The following is a 23776-nucleotide window of genomic DNA, read 5'->3' as shown; positions in this document are numbered from 1 at the left end:
TCATTTTATAACATGCTATTTTTTGTAACTTTTCCTAATAACATTAAGAAAGTAGACATAAGGTCAAGAGGACCGCTTATTCTCTGTCACTACAATACACACCTACTCAACAATTTTAGCTACTTTAATTTGGCACAAAATACGTTTTTGTCTTTCTTCTTCTCGTGCTCGGCGACGGCGCTCTAAATAAATGTTAAGTGTATAAAGAAAAGGGTTGAGAGCAGAGTTGACGGGTAAAATAAAAATAGCCATCGCCACGTTGACCTCTCCTGCCACGGCAACATCGTACGACGCCAGAATTCCCGTCAAACCCACAGGAAACCAGCAAAGAAAGTCCGACATCACTACGGTGACTAGACGGCGGGCTATGGTGATGTCGTTAACAGCTTTGGATGTGTTGGACACAGACATGGAGCTTGAGCGAATAGACCAGTAAATTAGCACCTGACCCACAAAAATAAGAACAAAGCAAATAAAATTAAAGACAACTAAAACGATAAAAGAATACTTACGACCAGGAAATTCCACCCTCGATGTAGGAAGGGGAATACAAATGCTAGTCTGGCTGTAAAACTGCCAGTGTGACGTCATAGGAAGACAAGGGGTTACCGCTAGGACAAGACCTGCCACCCACACTACCCCGCATGTCAGCTGTGCTGAACGTTTTCTGAAATGGAAGGAACTAAAAGGAAAGTGAAGAACAAAAAAGCGGTCAACAGTGATCATAAAGATCATCAGAACAGACACCTCCATGGACAACAAACACACAAAACCTGTGACCTTGCACAAGTGGCTGTTCCTCCAGCTCACGTCCTCCCACACGTAAGCCCCTCGGTACCTGTGGTCAGCTATTCCGATGATCAACAGATACACACCCATCAGAAAGTCCGCCACGCACAAGTTGGACACGAAGACGTCATAGCCCACGTTGCCTGTTGTTTTGTGGAAGATCAAGCGGTAAAGCAACGTGCCGACATTTCCCAGTAACGATAACGAGGCGAAGGTAGCGAGGGCCACGCGGTACACGTTGGAGCGCAGCAGATCGTCACAGGAAGACACTTCGTCCGAAGGAGCGTGACAGTTGAGCACGTTGAAGCCCTTGGGTAGTGTCGCCGGACAGCACAGCTTGTAGTTGTCAGCAAACACACTCTCCAGTCGGTCTAGAGCCTGAAATATTGCTTTTGGGAAATGAGTAAGAGGGCACTTGCGCAGATCAAGCACCTGCAAGTTCATCATTCTAGGGAATCCGTCTCCTGTCACATATTTTATTTGATTACCGGAGAGATTAAGATTCGCTAATTTTGAAAAAAATTTCATTATTGAAAAGTCGATTTCTGAATTTTTGACATCGGACATGTCAAAGATTTTTAGAGGACTTGTGTAAGTGAAATTGTAGAAGTTTGTCAGCGGGTTGTTGCTTATCTTCAGAAACACTATATTGTTGAGACCGGCAAAGAACCGGCCACTTATTTTAGTTAACTCATTGTAGCTCAAATCCAAAGTGCGGAGATTAGGCAAAACCAATTCATGCAGTTTAGTCAGATTACTACGGACCAGACTGAGGTGAACCAGAAAAGTGTTGTTCCACAGGTCAGCGAGGGTCATCAAGGTGCCGCTGCCATCCAGATATCGAAGGTTAGAATAGTCAGCGGCACGGAAAGTATCCGAGCAAATGAAGGCCAGACCGTAGCAGACACAACTGTGTGGACAGGTGTCGTTACACAGTAGTTCGTCATCGCGTTGAGGACAATGGTACACCCCGTCACACACGTGACTCTCGTCAACACACACCTGAGACTGACGGCAGCGGTAAAAGCCGGGACACGTGTACCTGTCGCATTCCGCCTCGTCTTCGTGATCAGGACAGTCGTACAGCCCGTTACAACGAAGGAAGACAGGAAGACAGACCTGGTGAAGTCTGGCGCACATGAAGTGGGCAACTGGACAAGAAAACTTCGACATGTCAGACATGTTGTAAGCAGTCAACACCAGCCGACCGTTTTGATAATCAAATCTAGTAGATGTCGTTTCAAACTCCTTAAATGTAAATACATCCACTTGCAAAGAGCTTATGTGACACAGGTTTTCGTCTGCATAGTCATCACAGTCCACTTGATCATTACAGACCATCGTGTAGTCAACACACTGCAAAAAGCGCAAATGTTTTCATTCATCTATTCATTTAATGAAACTAATTTATTTTCTTCTCTAAGTCCGATACACATTAAGAAATAGTCGACATTTCCAACATGTTGTAAATAGTCAACTAAGCCGTTCCTTTTCGATAATCAAGTTTAGTAGATGTAAAATTAAAGTCCTGGAACCTAAAGACACTTTTCTGCACCAAGCTTATTTGGCACAGGTCAGAAGCAAACAAACCTTTCTTCCACTGCAGAGTACAGCTAACGGACTAGCGCACTGAGCGAAAACGCAGAAATCTTCGTCACTTCTGTCTTTACAGTCAGGCCGATGGTCACACACGAGTGTGTAAGGGACACTATCCTCACCGCCACACTTAAACGACGGCGGAAGTGGCGTCAGTGGTGCGGAACAGGAAGGCGTGGCGCCAGACTTATTGGACCAACAGGAAGAGACGTCATCACAAGCCAGGAAGACGTGAGTGAAGTGATTGGCCGGACACCGTATGTACGCAGCCTGTTGAATAGTGGGATGTGTGAATTTTATAAACAGCAACTTGAACACTAAATCCAATAAAGAATATCATACGTACCTACAACAATAATCTTACTTTCTGATAAATTTGGATATATATAATTAATAAATATCTCTAATTGATCAGCAACCAAGATTAAAATACAACAATAAGCTAATCATTATTTACCTTTCCAACGTCTAGCTCCTTGTAAACAACTTAAGTCTATTACTGACCTTTGACAGTCTGTCACGGGGTTCGTTTGTTACAATCACTGGCAGCTGAACATCACGGTGCTGTCTAGAAGGTTTCTTAAGCTGGCATAAGACAGATGTTACAGGATAAGAGCCATTACAACTTGTTCTAAGAAGTGATTTTATTAACTCTAATCTAATAAAAAATACTTCGAAGAAAAAACAGTTTTGTTGACCTGTTCTATACTTTGTCTTGCTGGTATGTGCGACAGTCTTATCAAGCCACTGTAGACTGTGTTTATACCTGGTAAACAAAAAATAGTCGGTTGTTTAGTCAGTCAAATTATTCGTAATCAGAGAAAACATTGCACAGCCGATAAAACGACAATGTATTTAAGTGAGTGTGAATAGTATAAGTGTACTTACATTGGTGATTTTACATGCGACATTGTCGTCAGACCGATGGCACCTCTGGCCAGTAGGTTAAGCCTCCTTAACAATTCCAGAAAACGGTGTGTCATGCTACTCGTACTCAGACTGACCAGTTGCCCTCCATGTTTTCGACACCATTGGCTGTCAAGGTACCAGGACGATTGCTGTTCTTTATACGAGAGAGCAAGACATCTACCGTGAACCTGAAATATTCCTTGCTTGAATGTACCATCACCTTGCCAACATCCACCTTCTGCTTCCCTGTCGTAACAGTCAAACATGAAGACACAGGGAACACCTTGCCACATTTCCGGCCAGTCGCTAACCGAGCAGTTCCACCTGTCTCCTGACAGCGCAGCAGGTGGTTGTGAGATGTGATGAAAGTCAAAAGTTATTGTAAACTCTTTTCCCCGTAACTTTTTAAAACATATAAATTCTATAAGTACCCACCCGGAATAAAAGACAAGGCCATTGCACACGTCTTGCGGTGTTGTACACAACTTGTACTTTACGGTGCTGCCATCTGTGCGGAAGATGATGTCATAACGGGTGTCCTCGTCAATCCCGCATGACTTATAATGAAAGATAAAGTGAATGACAACAATATGGTCGGCTGGTGCCCGCAGATGGACAGACGTTTTTATAAATGGTAGAGTCTCTTCGTGTATCATCCAGTTATTTAATTCGACTTGCCCTATAAATCATTTAGAAACGAAATTTTTTTTTTAATAAAACAAGAGACAACAAGTTTGATGTCATACAAGAGAGACAGAGTGAGTGAGAACCGGGTGGGGTGGGGTGGAGGGCGTTCAGCACGTGTTGAATAAAAAACAAACCTTATGTTTGATATATAGTTAACAGGGCTTCTGCTTACGCTAAAAATTACGTACTGTACGCATTAAAAGTTCGGAGGACCCCTTCAATTTTCGTCAATGGGGTCCCCTTCAAATTTGGGCAAAGAACAGGGACACCTTAAAAATCTGAAGAAGGGGTCCCTGGGACCCCAAAGAATTTAGCCTTAGCAGAAGCCCTGCAGTTATAAATACTAGAAAGGGACAAAATAATATAATTGTCACTTCACACCGCTTATTGTTTCAGGGAGACACGGCAATTGCCGAGACACAGCCCGTCACGGAGTGAAGTAGTTTCCTCAAATGAGATGCTGTAATTATATTTATTATATATTTTACGGTCATACACGAAAAAATGTAGAAAACGATTTTTTTAATATACAATCAATTATTATTATTATCTAATGACTCTACATGTAAGCATGGTCCTAAAAGACAATCTATTTTTCAGTTCGAAATTCGATTTTATATTCACTGTCCTAATGAATATTTTAACGATAGTTTTAATTTTAGTCATTTAATACTCATTGTCTTTACAATATCTATGAACCCAAATATTCTATTTCATCTGCCAGACATTTTACTTCATTGCATTAGCCAAATTCCAAACACTGCCGGCCGCTTCCTACTTGGCCTGTTTGCAGCAACTATTGACAGCTACAACAAACAGAAATTACTAATACAAGTCCATTGAAGTTTCTCGACTCTTGTGTTGATGTCTTGAATACAAAAGTTACTAAATTAACATACCTGATGTTGAAGAATTAAAGATGATTTGAAACTGTGGGCGACTGGTGTCTGGAAGTGTAGTGATGTTCATGACTATCCTGAGATGAGATCTTCTCTTCAAATAAGCCTTAGCGATTGCCAAATGAAAGTTTACGAGATGGGAATAAGTAACAAATGAGGATGGTAATTCCCCTATACACCCAGTATACAAAGTCACGTTGGCGTCGTCCAGCAGTGTAAGGTTTTCTAAGTTAGAAAAATAACCTGTTCTTTTAACACTGTGCACGACAGCCACCATTCCTTGTGGAACACTTATCTCCAGTTCACAAAAGCAGTCGCCAGGTGACAAAATATTATGAATTACCTGTGGAATAAATGACCAGTGAATAGTCGCCTTACTATAGGTCACGTGATACCTCACACGACGGTTAGTACAGTTTCTAAATTCTAAATTAAAATAAGACGATCCATCAATTGTCCGTGTGTTGTGAGACGTGTTGTGTACTGTTACTGTACCTAACATCTCGGTAACAGAGTTGTTACTTACAGCAGCAAACATCCGTGTCACCGTGTCACCATGGTTACTAACCGCCGGTGAGTGTGGACTCGTACTGTACGTGTGATTACCACGAGTAGAACCTAAGGAATGTTTGCTCCGGGGCTGTGTGGCCCTGTGTGCAGTGATGTCTGCCTCCCCTGACCAGACGACACTAGTCGTGATGCTGACATTTGTAGCAGACAATCTGGATAAAAAATGAAAGAAAAGTAGTCTAATGACCGGTATTACCACTCTGCCCATTACAACGGGAAGTCTACTCTGAAAATAAATATGGCAATCAAATGTTTTGTTATTAGTAGCGACTCCAGAGTCTTCCTAAAAAAAAACCGACTCGACGCACAAGGAGAGGAACACACGACTACATTCTTCACTGTAAAGTACCTCTCTTATAAAAGATCCCTAAAACTTTATTCCAGAACTACTTTCCTGTTTTGGGGAAAAGAAATAAATTTGGTTTACTTAATTTTAAAAAGGACAAATATTTGTTTTTATACATCATTGTCAAAAACAGGGTCGCATGACTAAAACCACAGTAGGCCTTAATATTTTATTTTCTAATAAAATATTTTGTAGCTTTTCTAATCTTGAATTACAATAAGTGAATCTTTGCTTCCTACTACTTTCCAGTTGAAAAGCAAAAAGCAAATCAAAAATAATACTTTAACTTTGTAATTTAAAGAAATTCAGATAAAAACTATTTTCGTAGCAAAAAGATTTTCACCGAGAGAAAAAAGAATATTCAAGGCAGTATTACATGGTGTCTTTCTTTTATTTTATTTATTTTTTTTTTTTTGGAACTTGGAAGAAACTAACGATATTTATTGTAGAAAAAAATGAAAGTAATTTCTTAAAGCGAGAAAGGTTACAAAAATATATCTTTTTCTACCAATAAAAATATAGGTAAATTTGTTTTCAGTTAATCGTCGGTTCCTAATTTTTTTCCAATTAGAAACAGTGACAATGAAAGCTGTAGATATATTTATCCTCCCTCCTTCAAGAAACATTCTTAAAACTTGACTTTTATGTCTCTTTGTCAGCGGGAGGTATTGCATTTAGTGAATGACGAGCTTTCTGATAGAGAGAACGGGTGGGGGAAAACATAAAAAGAAAGAGAGATATCCTGATTTGCTGGGTGGAAGAATCACGCGGGAAGTATGTGGATAAATACCCGGCATCTGACTGTCGTCTGCAGACTATCACACGCACCTCAGCATGTTGTGTGCATCGAGACAAACACTATCTCACCTGTCCACATTAGAAAGTTTCTGCAAAGTTGTTGCTGTGTTTTTATCAGAAGGTCGAGAAAGACAAGTAGGAGAGAGAGGTGAGTGTGACTGAGTAGCGAGACAGATGAAGAGAAGGACAGACGGAGAGAAGACATTAGACTAAAGGTGCAGGCGTGTTTCGCTGTTGCTCTTCATTTTATTGAATCGATCCTTCAAATGTCAGCTGTTCTCGCGCTCACCTGTTTGCTATCCAACCGGATTGAAAGTAGGCGTGTTGTACAGGTACTCACCGCTACAACAGTAACACAGTGTTACCTCACTGAATGGTGATGTCGGCTCTGGTTAAAAGTTTGTCATGAGCAGAAGACCTTTGTTGTTTTAATGTGTCTATACTTCAGATGTCGATGTCACTTTGATAACTGGCTCATAGTAAAAAAAAGTATTTTTAGTTAATCATCATCATCATCATGCTATTTTTCTTCTCCTCCTTGTTATTCTTCTTGTTCTTTTTTCCTTTTTTCTTGTTCTTCTTCATAAAGTTTTAATTCCTTCTGCTTACTGTTAAAACTTTGTGCTCGTTTGCCTGTATATTAGTCTAACGTATTCGTGATCGTTGTTAGTGAATTAACACCAAATCATAAGTAAAAGTACAAACCTCGAGAAATTTTAAAAAAACCATGCTTTACTCTCTGTTGGAAGTTCCGTTTGGACTCTAACCCCTGAGCAACGTCAGCACCAACCTCGTCATGGCAAAGTTGCTTACAAAGTACTTTGTCGAAAGCTCAAGAGCAGATGTCTAAACTACATTTTTAAAAAGATTTATCCGTACGGATACTTTTGTATTGTTCTTGAATACACAAAAGATTGAAACGGAAAAAGTGTTGAATCAAATCACAGTTCGAGGACGAGATTGGTGTGCGAGCTGGAAACAGATAAAAAAAATTGAAGGATGACATACGTATGAGGATCTTAAACGGGAACACGTTCGAGCAGCAGTAAGTAAACAGTATTTGTTTTATGTAGCTTGTCTAAACCTGGGATGGGGGCCGTAGATTTGGTAGGGGTACGATTTCTGTCACCAGTTCAAAACACCGTCGATACCCCCACCAAATCCCGTCGACACTAACCGCGTGCTACCACACTAAATTGCTTATTAATTAACAACTTTTAGCTCGAGCCCCCAAGCACGCATAATCCCAATGAAAACGCGAGGCAATTTAGTGTATTAAAAGAACGTTAATTATTATTACCAAACAACAAAAGGGAATACGCAAGAACAGGTGAGTTTGTACTGAGTTGTTTCCCTACTTCTAGCTCGTTACCTAATTGTTTCCCTTACTTCTAGTCTAGATAGCTAGTGAGCCAGATCTAACCTTGTGGCTTAATTCATCTTCTAGGGTGATGTCCCTTTTCTCTGTGGTTCGTTTTGCCTGAAGCTTGAAGGAAGGACATGTGCCAGAGAAGACTTGAGATGTGACAATTACTCATGTTTTTTCCCTAGAAGTTTTAGCTTATTTTGTTTATTTGTTTTAATATATTCCACCGGTCGATAGATCGTGCAAACACGTCCCGAGGGTAGAAAATTAAAGTAAAATATACAGTCGCGTGCAAAGATTTAAACTTGCAACCTTTCATCTTGTCCAGAATTGACTGAATAGATAATTAGCGAAAGAATTAGTCAAGCGTAGGCATTGAAGAAATGAAGATTAACTATGGAGAAAAAAAGCACAGATGAAGAAATAAACACACAATTCAAAACAGTCCTTACACGCGGTATGACAAGAGGACATCACTCTCCATCTCATACAAAGGAAGCCAGAAAAATGTTCAGTTGTTTATTAAGACAACGCTTTCAAGAGGGAAATGTACACAATCATCTGTAATCATGTATTTACCGCGTAACATAAGAAAATATCCTTTTACATTTTACCGTTTCTAGTCGTAAGTACTCACTATAAATTAGTTAAATTATTTCCCCAAGCGCGTCAATGGTATTTATCTTTGTTTATCGTTGTTTGCGAGTTTTCTGGAAAGACATCTTGACAAACAGAACACTTCAGCTAAGGAATACTAGTCTGTGGCGATGTTAGTGTTCTCTTGTGAAGAAATTCCTTCCCTGAAGCATCGTACATCTAGCATATTTAGATATCTCTGTCTCCATAAAGCTTCCAAAAATAAAATGTTTGAATATCTGATTCATACATATGGTACTGAGAATGTCGTCTGAAGACTATAAACATTTTTTTGAAAAAAATGTCAGAAACATGTCCTGTAGCCAACACTTTGCTAAAAACCGCAATGCCGTGCTATCAAGACATAAAAGGTCTAAAGTATGTTTACTTGTTTCTTGTTGATACGATAATACATTATAAGCATGAGTAAAGACGGTCTTATAATTCAGAGATTCGAGATGAACTCAGTTATTGAAACATGTCCCTCCCACAAATGTCAAAAAAAGTAATTTTAGTAAAAATAAACGGATAACGAATAAGCAAGAGGTATTGGCAGGGTTGTCCATGGGACATATTTTTCTATCCCATCCCATCCCGTCCCATGGCAATTTATGCCTGTCCCATCCCGTCCCATCCCACGGGATGTTTCCCATGGGATTCCCATGGTATTAACAATCCTATGGACAACACTGAAAATCACTTTTCGGCTTTTGTTCTATAATTCCTGCTACTTCAAATACAATAGATGATTCAGAGGAAAGATTTAAATCCTTGATGAATGAAATAACAGTAAATTTATTTTGCAATATCAAGTATCGACTACCATGGGAAAGACAAATGTGTGCTGTCCCATCCCATCCCATCCCATCCCATCCCATGGGACGTTTCCCATGGGATTCCCATGGGATTCCCATTCCTATGGACAACACTGGGTATTGGCAGTGTTATTATGCAATTGTTGTAAGTGGTGTTGAGAAAAGTAACTACAGGGGCAATAATACTGGCAGTAATTATCAGGCCGTAAAATAACAGAGAACTCAGTCTGCATTGTTTTTGCGAGTCAGCCTAGAATATGTGTATAAACATGTACATAAAGAACTAACATGTCAATAGACTGAGACACGAACAGCCTGTTGTCTTTGTTATGAGTAGTTCACGGGGCAAGTTAATGTCAAGTTAATGGTTGATGTAGGGAGTGTCTTTCCCCTATTGCTATCGTTCTATTTTTCATTTCTCTAATCTGACCTTCACTTCAAGCTTCATCATCGCTTGTAACAACATTGCATGTTCATCTACTTACTTCCTGTGGTTTCAGTAGAATTTGCTCAGCTTGAAGAAAGCTGAGTGCTGCCTCTTTTAAATGAGACAATAATAGGTCAGATTGGTAAGTACACAATTCAAAATGTAATGGGCTTGTAAAATACATATTAAATCTATTAAAGTTGCAATTCTAAGCGCGCGCACACCTCGGTTTTCATTATGCTATACGCAGTTTCGAGCTTTCAAAATAGTTTTGCTTTTAGAGCTTTGAAAACTATGAATCATAGCTTTTCACTAAGATGAAAAAAAACGCTCAAAAAAAAAACTATAGAAAAATAAAGGCAATACTCAAAAACCCATTACCGCTCACATAATTCAACGACTCTACCTGATCCGATGCAAAATGTGCTAATATATCTAAATTAATTAATAAATTAAAAGCGATCTACAACTGTCATCAAAAGGAAGATATAAGCAATAAACTAAATTAAACCCAACACATTTAAATAAAAATCTTTTAAAGAGTTTTTTAATGTGCGATTTGGTTATTAGACAAGCTTTATGAAAGATTGCATGAAAAACCTTTTTGCAAAATTTCTTTTATATACGCTTCATTCTTATTCTTTATTTCTAATGGCCATGGAGATGAGCTACTGTATGGTCAAAAATCTTTTGGCAACAAATGCTTTCGAATTCCTTAGAAAAACTTACTGATTAAATAAAGCCAATCCTTTCGGTCTGGTACTTTTTTTTACACATTACAAAAATTAAAAATCAAAGAAACTTTGTAACTTTGCAGCACAGCAGTGTTACCTTACTCTTGAACTTTCAAAAAAAAGCTGAATGAAAGGAATAATTTTATTTTATGACAACCTTTTATCTACTCACTGTTTTATTATTCACTTGTCTACAATTATTAAGTGAAGTCAAAAGTGTCTCGGTTACATCATAGGAGCAACATTGTTAATAAGGGACATAAAAGAAAAATAACTATCGAAAGTATTATAGCAAAAATACACATATATACAGAGAGATAACACAGTTTATTTAAGCGTTTTACGAGTTCATTGCACGTTTTTCAAAGTAGTTCTCACAAGAATAATCTGTATCTTTGATGAGATGTCATCCGTTACAAGTAGAAACACAGGCTTATTGCAAATAGCAAGAGGCATTGAGTAGAATTTCTAGAAGATATTACTGGTGACTTTGATGATCTCGGTGGATAGGTGATCTGTGTCTGATTGGTTCAGAGCACTTCGTTGTGTGCCGTGTGCCAAGAAATGATTAGCATTACATAACATTACATATCATTCTGTATAAGCCAGTAACCTGTATTACCGGCTAAAGTAGTTACATCGAACACATCACCAGGTTGTTTTAATTATTCTAATGTCAGGACTGAACTAATAATTTAGCAGTTTTAGAATATTAAACATAGCAGTATTAAAACTTACTCAGACGATTTAATTATCCTTAGATGACAAACAAATGTTGGATATGCATGTTCGATCATGTGATACCATTACACTCTTAATATCAACGCATGAATGTTAGTAACAAAACCCGTACTGCCTCACCTCATCACAGTGATACCACTAACAGAATGAAAGCTAGATTTTAGTATCTGTTACATAAATATCATTATATGAAGATATAGCTATCAAGTCGTTTACACACATGCAATCGCACACCTACTTTTACATTGATTTTGTGTTTACAATTATGTATTTGCCTCTAAAGGACTAAATTAATTAGGAAATTTGCATTAGTATTAAACATTTTTTCAGCAGATTTTATTTCTTTTCTTATTAAATACTATTTTTTAACTTTCTCATTGATAACACTAAGAAAGTAGATATAAAGCAAAGAGGACCGCTTATTCCTTGCCACTCAAATACACACTTACTGAACAATTTTACAAACTTTAATTTGGTACAAGATGCGTTTTTGTCTTTCTCATTTATCACTCACAAGTTCACCTTTTGTATAATTTTTCCTGCCTTAATTTGCAACAAAATGCGTTTTTCCCTTTCTTCTTCTCTCGCACGGCGTCGGCGCTCCAAATAAATGTTAAGTGTATACAGAAAAGGGTTGAGAGCAGAGTTGACGGGTAAAATAAAAATAGCCATCGCCACGTTGACCTCTCCTGCCACGGCAACATCGTACGACGCCAGAATTCCCGTCAAACCCACAGGAAACCAGCAAAGAAAGTCCGACATCACTACGGTGACTAGACGGCGGGCTATGGTGATGTCGTTAACAGCTTTGGATGTGTTGGACACAGACATGGAGCTTGAGCGAATAGACCAGTAAATTAGCACCTGACCCACAAAAATAAGAACAAAGCAAATAAAATTAAAGACAACTAGAACGATAAAAGAATACTTTCGGCCTGGAAATTCTACCCTCGATGTAGGAAGTGGAATACAAATGCTAGTCTGGCTGTAAAACTGCCAGTGTGACGTCACAGGAAGACAAGGGGTTACCGCTAGGACAAGACCTGCCACCCACACTACCCCGCATGTCAGCTGTGCTGAACGTTTTCTAAAATGGAAGGAACTCAAAGGAAAGCGAAGAACCAAGAAGCGGTCAACAGTGATCATAAAGATCATCAGAACAGACACCTCCATGGACAACAAACACACAAAACCTGTGACCTTGCACAAGTAGCTGTTCCTCCAGCTCACGTCTTCCCAAACGTAAGCCCCTCGGTACCTGTGGTCAGCTATTCCGATGATCAACAGATACACACCCATCAGAAAGTCCGCCACGCACAAGTTGGACACGAAGACGTCATAGCCCACGTTGCCTGTTGTTTTGTGGAAGATCAAGCGGTAAAGCAACGTGCCGACATTTCCCAGTAACGATAACGAGGCGAAGGTAGCGAGGGCGACGCGGTACACGTTGGAGCGCAGCAGATCGTCACAGGAAGACACTTCGTCCGAAGGAGCGTGACAGTTGAGCACGTTGAAGCCCTTGGGTAGTGTCGCCGGACAGCACAGCTTGTAGTTGTCAGCAAACACACTCTCCAGTCGCTCTAGAGCCTGAAATATTCCTTTTGGGAAATGAGTGAGAGGGCATTGACTCAGATCCAGCACGTGCAAGCTCATCATTCTAGGGAATCCTTGTCCTGTCACATATTTTATTTGATTACCGGAGACATTAAGAGTCGTTAAGGTTGGAAAAAAGCGGATTATTGCAAAGTCCATTTCTGAATTTCGGACATAAGACATGTCAAATATTTTGAGAGGACTTGTGTAAGTGAAATTGTGGAGGTAGAAGCCTGTTAAAGGATTGTTGCTTATCTTCAGAAACACTATATTGTTGAGACCGGCAAAGAACCGGCCACTTATTTCAGTTAACTCATTGTAGCTCACATCCAGAGTGCGGAGATTAGGCAAAACCACTTCATGCAGTTTAGTCAGATGACAACGGACCAGACTGAGATGAACGAGAAAAGTGTTGTTCCACAGGTCAGCGAGGGTCATCAAGGTGCCGCTGCCATCCAGATATCGAAGGTTAGAATAGTCAGCGGCACGGAAAGTATCCGAGCAAATGAAGGCCAGACCGTAGCAGACACAACTGTGTGGACAGGTGTCGTTACACAGTAGTTCGTCATCGCGTTGAGGACAATGGTACACCCCGTCACACACGTGACTCTCGTCAACACACACCTGAGACTGACGGCATCGGTAAAAGCCGGGACACGTGTACCTGTCGCATTCCGCCTCGTCTTCGTGATCAGGACAGTCGTACAGCCCGTTACAACGAAGGAAGACAGGAAGACAAACCTGGTGAAGACTGGCGCACATGAAGTGGGAAACAGGACAAGTAAACGTCGACATGTCATACATGTTGTAATCAGTCAACACCAGTCGTCCATCTCGATAATCAAGTTTAGTAGACGTAAAATTTAATTCCTGGAAGCTGAATTCATTGTGTTCCCCTAAGTTTGCGTAGCACTGGATTTCGTCCGCATAGTCATCACAGTCTGCTTTATGATCACAGACCATCTTGTAGTCAACACACTGCCAAAAGCACAACTGTATTTAGTTATTTTACGAAACAAATAAACATAGGGACATGAATCAAAGTGTTGCATTCAACCCGATGTTAATTGAAATGTTTCTCAAGTGTAAATTTATAAGTTTCTTTTTAAAATTATATTAACGAAAGATGTATCGGCAAGCTGGCTTCCCTAAGGCTTTCCCCAGCACGCGTTATAAGGTCTTCTAGACAGGAATCATCCCAACGAGGCCCTTGTTGTGAAACTGCTGCAGTTTCTGTAACATCTTTTGTTTTTTTATGGGTGGGTTTTTAAGCCAGGGTGCTCACCTGACAGACCTGTTGGGCTAGGTTGCACCTGCCAGGAGCACAAGGCTTGCGCCGACATACTGTGTATGGACAAGACGCACAAGCCACCACACCACGACAAGGTACGTTGTACCACCAGGTGGTGCCACCAACAGTAATGTGCGCAAGGCACGAAATTTACAGAGAAAATATTTGAGATTTGTTTAATTTATTAAGTCTTAAAAAGCGCATTGCTCCATAGATTTTTCTCTTATAATGAAGTGTAAGAGCTCTCCGCGGCACAGGTAGACTAAAAAAACTTTCGCTTTCACGTGAAACTATTGAAACACTTATAAAAACCGTTTTTCCTTTCAGTCAACATTGTCCTATCCTAAAAATGTAGAAGTGGAGGAAAATATCGTGCATGTTCACCTGCGACTATAGCAAAAAAGAGACGAGTCACACAAAACGTTTACTTCTACTTCACTTCTTAGGGTTAGGTTGTTTTTATGCTTTACAAAGTACCAGTAATATACTTTTCCCTAGAATTATTACAAAGTTGTTTTTAGATCACAAAGAAGTAAATAGTTCGTCTAAAAATAAACATTATGAAAGGAATAGTATTACTATGAAGGCTTACCTTTATTTACTTTCACTTTACAAGATTTTCAGAATCAAACAAACCTTTTTTCCGCTGCAGACTACAGCTAACGGGCTGTCGCACGGCGGGAAAACGCAGAAATCTTCGTCACTTCCGTCTTTACAGTCAGGCCGATGGTCACACACGAGTGTGTAAGGGACACTATCCTCACCGTCACACTTAAAGGACGGCGGAAGTGGCGTCAGTGGTGCGGAACAGGAAGGCGTGGCGCCAGACTTATTGGACCAACAGGAAGAGACGTCATCACAAGCCAGGAAGACGTGAGTGAAGTGATTGGCCGGACACCGTATGTACCCAGCCTGTTGAATTTTGGGATGTGTGAATTTTATAAACAGCAATTTGAACACTCAACTCATAATATATCATACGTACCTACAACAATATTCTGACTTACTGATAAATATATCAAAACCAATAATTTTGCTTGTTTTCTCTGATCTTAAAATGTTTTTTTCAATTTTCATTTATAAATATATAATTAATAACTATCTCTAACTAATTGACCAACAACCAAGATTAAAAGACAGCAATAAGCTAATCATTATTTACCTTTACAAGGTATGGTTCCTTAAATGCAACTTAAGTCTATTACTGACCTTTGACAGTCTGTCACGGGGTTCGTTTGTTAAAATCACTGGCAGCTGAACGTCACGGTGTCGTCTAGAAGGTTTCTTAAGCTGGCATAAGAGACATTTTACAGGATAATAATCATTACAACTTCCTCTACTAAGTGATTTTCTTAAGCCAAATATATCAAAAAAAACTCTAAAATAAAAACAATTTTGTAGACCCGTTCTATATTCTGTCTTGCTGGTATGTGCGACAGTCTTATCAAGCCACTGTAGACTGTGTTTATACCTGGTAAACAAAAAAATAGTTGTTTAGTCAGACAAATTATTCGTAAACAGCGATAAATGTTGCATACATGATGAAACGACAATGTATTTAAGAAACTTTTAGTGTGAACAGTATAAGTGTACTTACATTAATGATTTTACGTGCGACATTGTCGTCAGACCGATGGCACCTCTGGCCAGTAGGTTAAGCCTCCTTAACAATTCCAGAAAACGGTCTGTCATGCTAGTCGTACTCAGACTGACCAGTTGCCCTCCATGTTTTTGACACCATTGGCTTTCAAGGTTCCAGGTCGATGGCTGATCTCTATACGAGAGAGCAAGACATCTACCGTCAACCTGAAATACTCCTTGCTTGAATGTACCATCACCTTGCCAGCATCCACCTTCTGCTTCCCTGTCGTGACAGTCAAAGACGAAGACACAGGGAACACCTTGCCACATTTCCGGCCAGTCGCTAACCGAGCAGTTCCACCTGTCTCCTGAGAGCGCAGCGGGTGGTTGTGAGATGTGATGAAACTCAAAAGTTATTGTAAACTCTTTTTCCCATAACTTTTGAAAACATATAAATTCTATAAGTACCCAACCGGAATAAAAGACAAGGCCATTGCACACGTGGTGTGGTGTTGAACACAACTTGTACGTTACGGTGCTGCCGTTTGTACGGTAGCTGATGTCATAAGGGATGATCTCCTCTTTCCTCAGGCATGGTTTATTATAAAAGATAAAGTGAATGACAACAATGTGGTCGGCTGGTGCCCGCAGATGGACAGACGTTTTTACAAATGGTAGAGTCTTTATGCCGTTCATCCAGTCATTTATTTCGACTTTCCCTATAAATCATTTAGAAACAAAATTTATTTAATTAAACACGAGAGAACAAGTTCGATGTCATACAAGAGTGACAGAGTGAGTGAGAACGGGGTTGGGTAGGTGGCTTGTCGTGCCTGTGGAATAAGAAACAAACGTTATTTTTCAAATATAGTTTGAAAATCCTAAAAAGGGACAAAACAAAATAATTAATTTTCCCTGCAGAGCGCTTGACTTTCCAGGGAGACACAGCAAGTGCCGAGACACCACCCATCACAAAGTGGAGACACGAAGTGTTTCTACAAATGAGATGTTGTAATCTCATTTCTTTTATACTTTGGATTTTGTGTGCAAGTTGGGTTTTTTTCTTATATTTTATATAGATTCAAATCGGTAATTTTTCTTTATAACCTTTGAGTAGTCGTATTTGACCATAGCTGATACCATGAAGTATTTAGCTTGGAGGTGTTTGCCCTAGGAAGAACTTTATAAGTATTCGGCTAGTAAACAAGGATTCACTAACCTCCGACGGAGGAACTTGCTAAAATTGCTGAGCCAACAGCTGGCAAGACAGGGACAAGTTAATGTAGTCACTCGTCCTCCAAGAGACAACACCGATTGGTTTTTCGCGCCTGTTTCCTAATGGTTTGAGATATCATGGACGATATATATAGTGGATTCCTTGAACATTAGTTCTTAGTAATTACTACTCGGAGTATAATCAGTTTAGTGGAACATCGGTCGGCAGTGACTGTAATAAAAAGTATATTTACAACAGTCTCAAAAGTGCACGTTGTTAAAGTAACCTTGTGTCAAACTAAAAATTCTAATATTCTTGTGTCTGAATGTCCAATGATGAAAACAGTCTTTAGCACTTTCACTTTGCAGTCTATGTCTCAATTTAAAATAAAATTACGTTCATTAAGCATACACGATAACATGTAGAAAATGTTTTTCAATATACATTCATCAATCAATTATTATTACTATCTAATGACTCTACATGTAAACATAGTCCTAAAAGACAATCTATTTTTCAGTCTGAAAGTCGATTTTATAGTCACTGACCTTGCACTAATGAATATTTTGACAATAGTTTTAATCTTAGTCACCTAGTACTCATTGTCTTTACAATAACTGAGAAATAGTTACTGAGAAGTAATGATACAGGGATAGATTTATATTTTTCACACGCAAAAATCGTAAACTATAGACACAACCTCTAGGTTACACACTCTGCCGCTGCATTTGGGGACATGCGACCACAACCTCTTCCTATCTTACTAGTTTTGTTAGAAAGCTCTTTATTTTTCTTAAGTACCTCCTAGCCGATTACTAAGGTCAAATACTTCAGGATTAAAGCCTTCATGGTAAAAAATTTCCAAACATTATATGGCATCTGCCAGGTCCTTTACTTCATGGCATTAGCCAAACACTGCCGGCCGCATCGTACATGGCCTGTCTTCAGCGACTATTGACAGCTACAATAAATAGAAATTAATAATTACTAAATTACCAAGTACATGTACATGTGAAGTTTGATGTCTTGAATACAAAGTAACATACCTGATGTTGAAGAATTAAAGATGATTTGAAACTGAGGACGACTGGTGTCTGGAAGTGCAGTGATGTTCATGACTATCCCAAAACGCATTGTTCTCTTCAAATTAGCCTTAGCGACCGCCAAATGAACGGTCACGAGATTGGAATAAGTAACAAATACTTTTGGTGAATCGCTTATACTCCCATTATACATTGTCACATTGGCGTCGTCCAGCAGTATAAGGTTATCTAAGCCTTTAAAAAAGGGTTTTCCTTTAACAGTGTGCAAGACAGGCACCATTCCTCGTGGAACGCTAATCTCCAGGTCACAAAAGCAATCACCAGGTGCCAAAATATTATAAATTACCGGTGGAATAAATGACCAGTTAACGGTAGCCTTACTATCGGTTACGTGATACCTCACACGACGGTTAGTACAGTTTGTGAATTCTAAATTAAAATAAGACCATCCATCATTTCTGTGTGTGTTGTGAGACGTGTTGTGTACTGTTACCGTACCTAACATCTCGGTAACAGAGTTGTTACTTACAGCAGCAAACATCCGTGTCACCGTGTCACCATGGTTACTAACAGCCGGTGAGTGTAGACTCGTACTGTACGTGTGATTACCATGAGTAGAACCTAAGGAATGTTTGCTCCGGGGCTGTGTGGCCCTGTGTGCAGTCATGTCTGCCTCCCCTGACCTGAATAAACTAGTAGTGATGCTCATAGTGTCAGTAGATAAGCTGGATGAAACAGAAAGGAAAAGTAGTCTAATGACCGGTATTACCACTCTGCCCATTACACTGAGACGTTTACTCTAAAAATAATTATTGCAATTAACAGTTTTTGTTCTTAGTAGCGACTCCAGAATCTTCCTAAAGAAACCGACATGAAGCACAAGGAGAGGAACAGACGACTACATTCTTCACTGTAAAGTACCTCTCTTATAAAAGATCCCTAAAACTTTATTCCAGAAGATATTTTCCTGTTTCAGTGAAAATGAAAAAAAATTGTTTTACGTGATTTCAAAAGGGACAACTATTTGTTTTTATACATCAGTGTCAAAAACAGGATCGCATGACTAAAACCCCAGTCGCCCTTATATTTTATTCTTTGTAATAACATATTTTGTCTCTTTCCTAATCTTGAAAAGAACTCTTACTTCATGAATTACAGTAAATGAATCTTTGAGTCCTACTACCTTAAAGTTGAAAAGAAAAAAGCAAATAAAAAAGAATATTTTAGCAGTGTAGTTTAAAGAAATTCAGATAAAAACTATTTTCGTAGAAAAAGGATTTTAATCGAGAGAAAAAAGAATATTCAAGGCAGTGTTAAATGGTGTCTTTCTTTTATTTCTTTTTGGAGCTTTGAAGAAACTTACAAAATTTATTGTAGAAAAAAATGATAGTAATTTGTTAAAGCGAGAAAGGTTACAAAAAACAATATATTTTTCTACCGATAAAAAAATAGGTAAATTTGTTTTCACTTAATCGTCGGTTCCTAATATTTTTCTCAATTAGAAATCGTGACAATGAAAGCTGTAGATATATTTATCCTCCCGCCTTGAACAATCATTCTCAAAACTTGACTTTTATGTCTCTTTGTCAACGGGAGGTAGTACATTTAGTGAATGACGAGCTTTCTGATAGAGAGAACGGGTGGGGAAAATATAAAAAAAGAGAGGGATGCTGATTGGCTGGGCGGAGGAATCACGCGTGAAGTATGTGGATAAATACCCGACATCTGACTGTCGTCTGCAGACTATCACACGCACCTCAGCGTGCTGTGTGCATCGAGACAAACACTATCTCACCTGTCCACATTAGAATGTTTCTGCAAAGCTGTTGCTGTGTTTGTGAGAAGGTCGAGAAAGACAAGTAAGAGAGAGAGAGAGGAGTGAGTGTGACTGAGAAGTGAGAAAGAAGAAGAGAAGGACAGACGGAGAGAAGACATTAGACTAAAGGTGCAGACGTGTTTCGCTGTTGCTCTTCATTTTATTGAATCGATCCTTCAGATGTCAGCTTTTCTCGAGCTCACCGGTTCGCTCAGCAACGGGTTTGAAAGTATGCGTGCTGCACTGGTACTCACTGCAGGTTAATCTTCATCATCACGATGCTATTTTTCGTCTCCTCCTTGTTCTTCTTCTTGTTCTTGTTCTTTTTCCTGTTTTTCTTGTATTTCTTCTTTATAAAGTTTTACTTCCAGCTGCATACTGTTAAAACTTCGTGTTCGTTTGCCTGTATATTAGACTAACGTATTTGTGATCGCTGTTAGTGCATTGACATCGAATCACAAAGAAAAATACAAATCTCGAGAAATTAAAAAAAGTTATTTTCTCTCTGTTCAAATTTCCGTTTGGACTCTAACCCCTGAGCAACGTCAACATCGGCCTCGTCATGGAAAAAAACAAGCTGCTTAGAAAGTACTTTGTCGAAAGCTAAAGAGCACATGTCTAAACTTTTTTTAACAAGATTTATCGGTATGAACCACAGTATGGATACTTTTGTATTGTTCTTGAATACACAAATATAATATATAAATACACATATAAATAAAGTTTACTAAGAAAACAAGTTTATATAACGGTCTCTGGTGACATATCTCAAAGTGGGGTCCAATACTCAACAACTGGGAAGACACTCAGCTCGGGGTGACTCTTGTTGTCGCCAAAGTGGTCAGGTACCCATTCAACAGCTTGGTCGTCTGTGGCAGGTATGTTGGTGTACACGGAGCATAAAACCGACAAACGTGTGCATCTTCCGCATGAGCTTTAGCTACTTGGCTCTTCTATCCTCACGCACAAACGCGCGCGCAAGAAATCCTGACGTAAAAATATTGTTATCAAATGGTTGTGCTTTTTAAAAAGTTGCTATTAATTCCCTAGGAAAAAAAAAAAACCAACAGAACGTACAGACAAGAGGGAAAGACAGAGGGAGGTAGGAACAAATCAATGGTTGATGGAGTGCAATGGTAGATGGCATTATTCCCGTGCATCGCTTCACGCGCCTGAGGAACAACGACAGTGTGATCGAAATTTGAGAAGCCTTTGTTTTAAAAAATAAACTTAAGAAGAAAGCAGTCACGTGTGTGACAAGGCATGTTGTGTGCAGAAAGGGGGAGAGGATTCATCGCCGCCCACAATGTACGGTCACGTGTCATGGACAAGGATGTAGTTTACCCCCCAAACACACACACACACACACGCACACACCGCCCTACTTCGTGTATCACACAAGTTGTAATATGTTTGTTGATGCTGAGTTAAGTGAGCTGTAGGTTGTGTATTGTTTGTGTATGAATGACGTCTTGTGTCTGACGTCTTGAGTGCGTCATTTGTTCCACGTCACTTGTAGCAGAAAATGACGTAATATATAAGAGAAAAACAGTTGTTGTCAAAATGGCCGAGTGATCGGGAAAACAATGGTCTTCTCCGCCATCTTCTTTGTGACTCTCTCAGTGACATTCCTCTGAACTTGTGTCTTTTCCATTCTATTCACCTACAAATCTCTTCATCCTCATCGTCATTGTCATTGCGGGGTCTCGTCAAGCGTTTGCAAGGTAAGTGTACGTTCGTCTCATTACACTGACATTTTTGTTTGTTGATAGAGATAACTCTCCTGACTGGTGTAGCAAAGACGCATGATGTATAGATTGATGATCAAGGCGAATGCAATGCCTGTACGTATTGTTAAAGACAAGAAAGTGAAGTCAGTATGAAAGTAAGACTGTAATTCCCGTTACCAGTTGCAGATCGACATACTGACTATCAGACTACTCAGATAAAAGGGATGACCTACCTTAATGTCTCCTGACTATAATATTATTTTTATTAGCTGGTTATCCGTTTCGGAATTAAGCCCGCATCGGATACACTCGGGTGAACTGCCGTGTTAACCGTCCTCCTGACCTGGATATAATCCACTGGAGATCAGTGGACATCAAAGATTCTCCGTCTCGGATATAACGCTGTTGCCTTCGGTTCGGCGGGTCTCTGTAGCGGGGGGCATCAGTACCACCTGACTGCATATCCCGGATTACCCGATCGGTGAATTGTCAAGGCAGTAAAGTCTCATAATGCCAGTGGAGTTGTAAACATTATATAGACTGTAAACACATTTTATTCTCTTTTTTTTTCATGTCATTGACTCCTTCAAATAAAATGTGTTAAGCGTTGCTCGGATATTCTTTGCGTGTAAATGGTAGACGAGTGCTGCAAGCTGCATGTAGATGTACATTCACGATAGCAAACATTCATAACTGCACACTTCACGAAACGTTCCAGTCTCTGTCTCGTCAACGCTGGCTACGTATGTTTGTATTGTGAGTGAGTGACCAATGGCATCCCTCGTACGTGTTGTTGAGAATGTGCAAAGTGAAATAGAGGAACGAGAACATTGGAAGGCACTTCTCGGCACTACGTCAGAGTTGACGGAGCAGCCATAGTGGATCATCAGCCTCTAGATGACGTCCCTGTCTACATTGTCAAAGGCCTTCTGAAAATCATCAACAAAAGTTATATATAGGATAGGGGTGTGATTTAAAGTCTAAAAAGTCAAAAAGTTTAGAGAGTAAATAGTATGATTAAGATTGTAGGTAAGTAACAAATTAAAGTAAAATTTACAGTCGAGTGCAAAGATTTAAGCCTGCCAACCTTCATCTTGTCCAAAATTAACCAAAGAGATCATTAGCCGACGACTGGTCAAGCGATGGAATTGAAGAAAAAACGAGAGATTAACGATGGGGCAAAAAGCACAGATCAAGAAACAAACACAATTAAAAGCAGTTCTTAGACACGGATTGACAAGGGGACATCACTCTCTATCTCATGCAAATGAAGCCAGAAAAATGTTGAGTTCTTTATTCAGACAACGCTTAGTTGGTTTCAAGAGGGAAATATATACAAGCCTTTCCACTCATGTATTCAACGTGTTACATAAAATAACACCTTTTACATTTTACCGTTTCTAGTCCTAAGTACTCCATATTAATTTTTACATTTCGTTTCCTCAGCGCGTCGGTTGTGTTTATCGTTGTTTGCGAGTTTTCTTAAGAGACTTTTGACTTTTCTTTACAAATGGATTCCTTGGTTGTTAAACTGTCAGAAAAATATACAGCTATGTTAAAATAAAAGTCAGAAATTGACTTTAAATACGTTTTAATCGAGGTAACCTACTGCGATCCGTACCGATTTCTGCAGAACAACAACGAAATTCAAACGCTGTTTCTCTGTCAAAACCCCATCGTGTCATACCTTGCCATACAACCCGGAGTCTGTATTTTCAACGGCTTTAAAGAACGATTCAAATATTAAACAAACAAAAAATTTGTCTGTAAAAGTTTAAGAGTAAACAAACCAGGTCGGCCATCTTGGCGCTAATCTTTGAACCCCCTCTTCTCAAAATGGCCGCCACCGTTCGTTCACACTTCAAACGTTGATAACTCACTCAAGTTTAGGACTAGAAGAACAACTTTTGTATCAAAAGAAAGTTCAGAACCTGTTTTTTTTTTAAATAACCAATTTCCCAAATCTCCGACTTAAGACTCATTTTCTCGTGGAGGGTCACAATTAGATTTTTTTATACTGCTTCAAAAAATAAGATGTTTGAATATCTGATTCATACATATGACACTGAAACAGTCATGTGAAGATTATAAACAATTGTCTTGAAAAACGTCAGCAATATTTCCTTCAGCAATCACTTTGCTAAAAACAGCAATGCCATGACCATCAATACATAAAAAGTCTATAGTATGTTT

General features: G+C 39.3%; 1 protein-coding gene across 1 annotated transcript in view; it reads right to left on the bottom strand.

The window, feature by feature from the left end:
- Positions 1-556: 556 nt before the first annotated feature.
- LOC112575739 (low-density lipoprotein receptor-related protein 2-like) overlaps positions 557-23776 on the bottom strand; it is a 33311-nt gene continuing 10091 nt past the window's right edge. Inside the window, exons 4-8 of the mRNA XM_025257746.1 lie at positions 13648-13884; positions 2890-2970; positions 2380-2694; positions 1090-2145; positions 557-667 (exon numbers count right to left, since the gene is read on the bottom strand). Coding sequence (XP_025113531.1) covers positions 557-667; positions 1090-2145; positions 2380-2694; positions 2890-2970; positions 13648-13884 — 1800 coding nt within the window. The remainder of the gene's footprint in view (positions 668-1089; positions 2146-2379; positions 2695-2889; positions 2971-13647; positions 13885-23776) is intronic.

Source organism: Pomacea canaliculata, linkage group LG11 (assembly GCF_003073045.1).
Source record: "Pomacea canaliculata isolate SZHN2017 linkage group LG11, ASM307304v1, whole genome shotgun sequence".
In the NCBI taxonomy this organism is placed as follows: domain Eukaryota; kingdom Metazoa; phylum Mollusca; class Gastropoda; order Architaenioglossa; family Ampullariidae; genus Pomacea; species Pomacea canaliculata.
The sequence above is the reverse complement of the archived record's forward strand: the minus strand, read 5'-3'. Positions and strand labels throughout refer to the sequence as shown.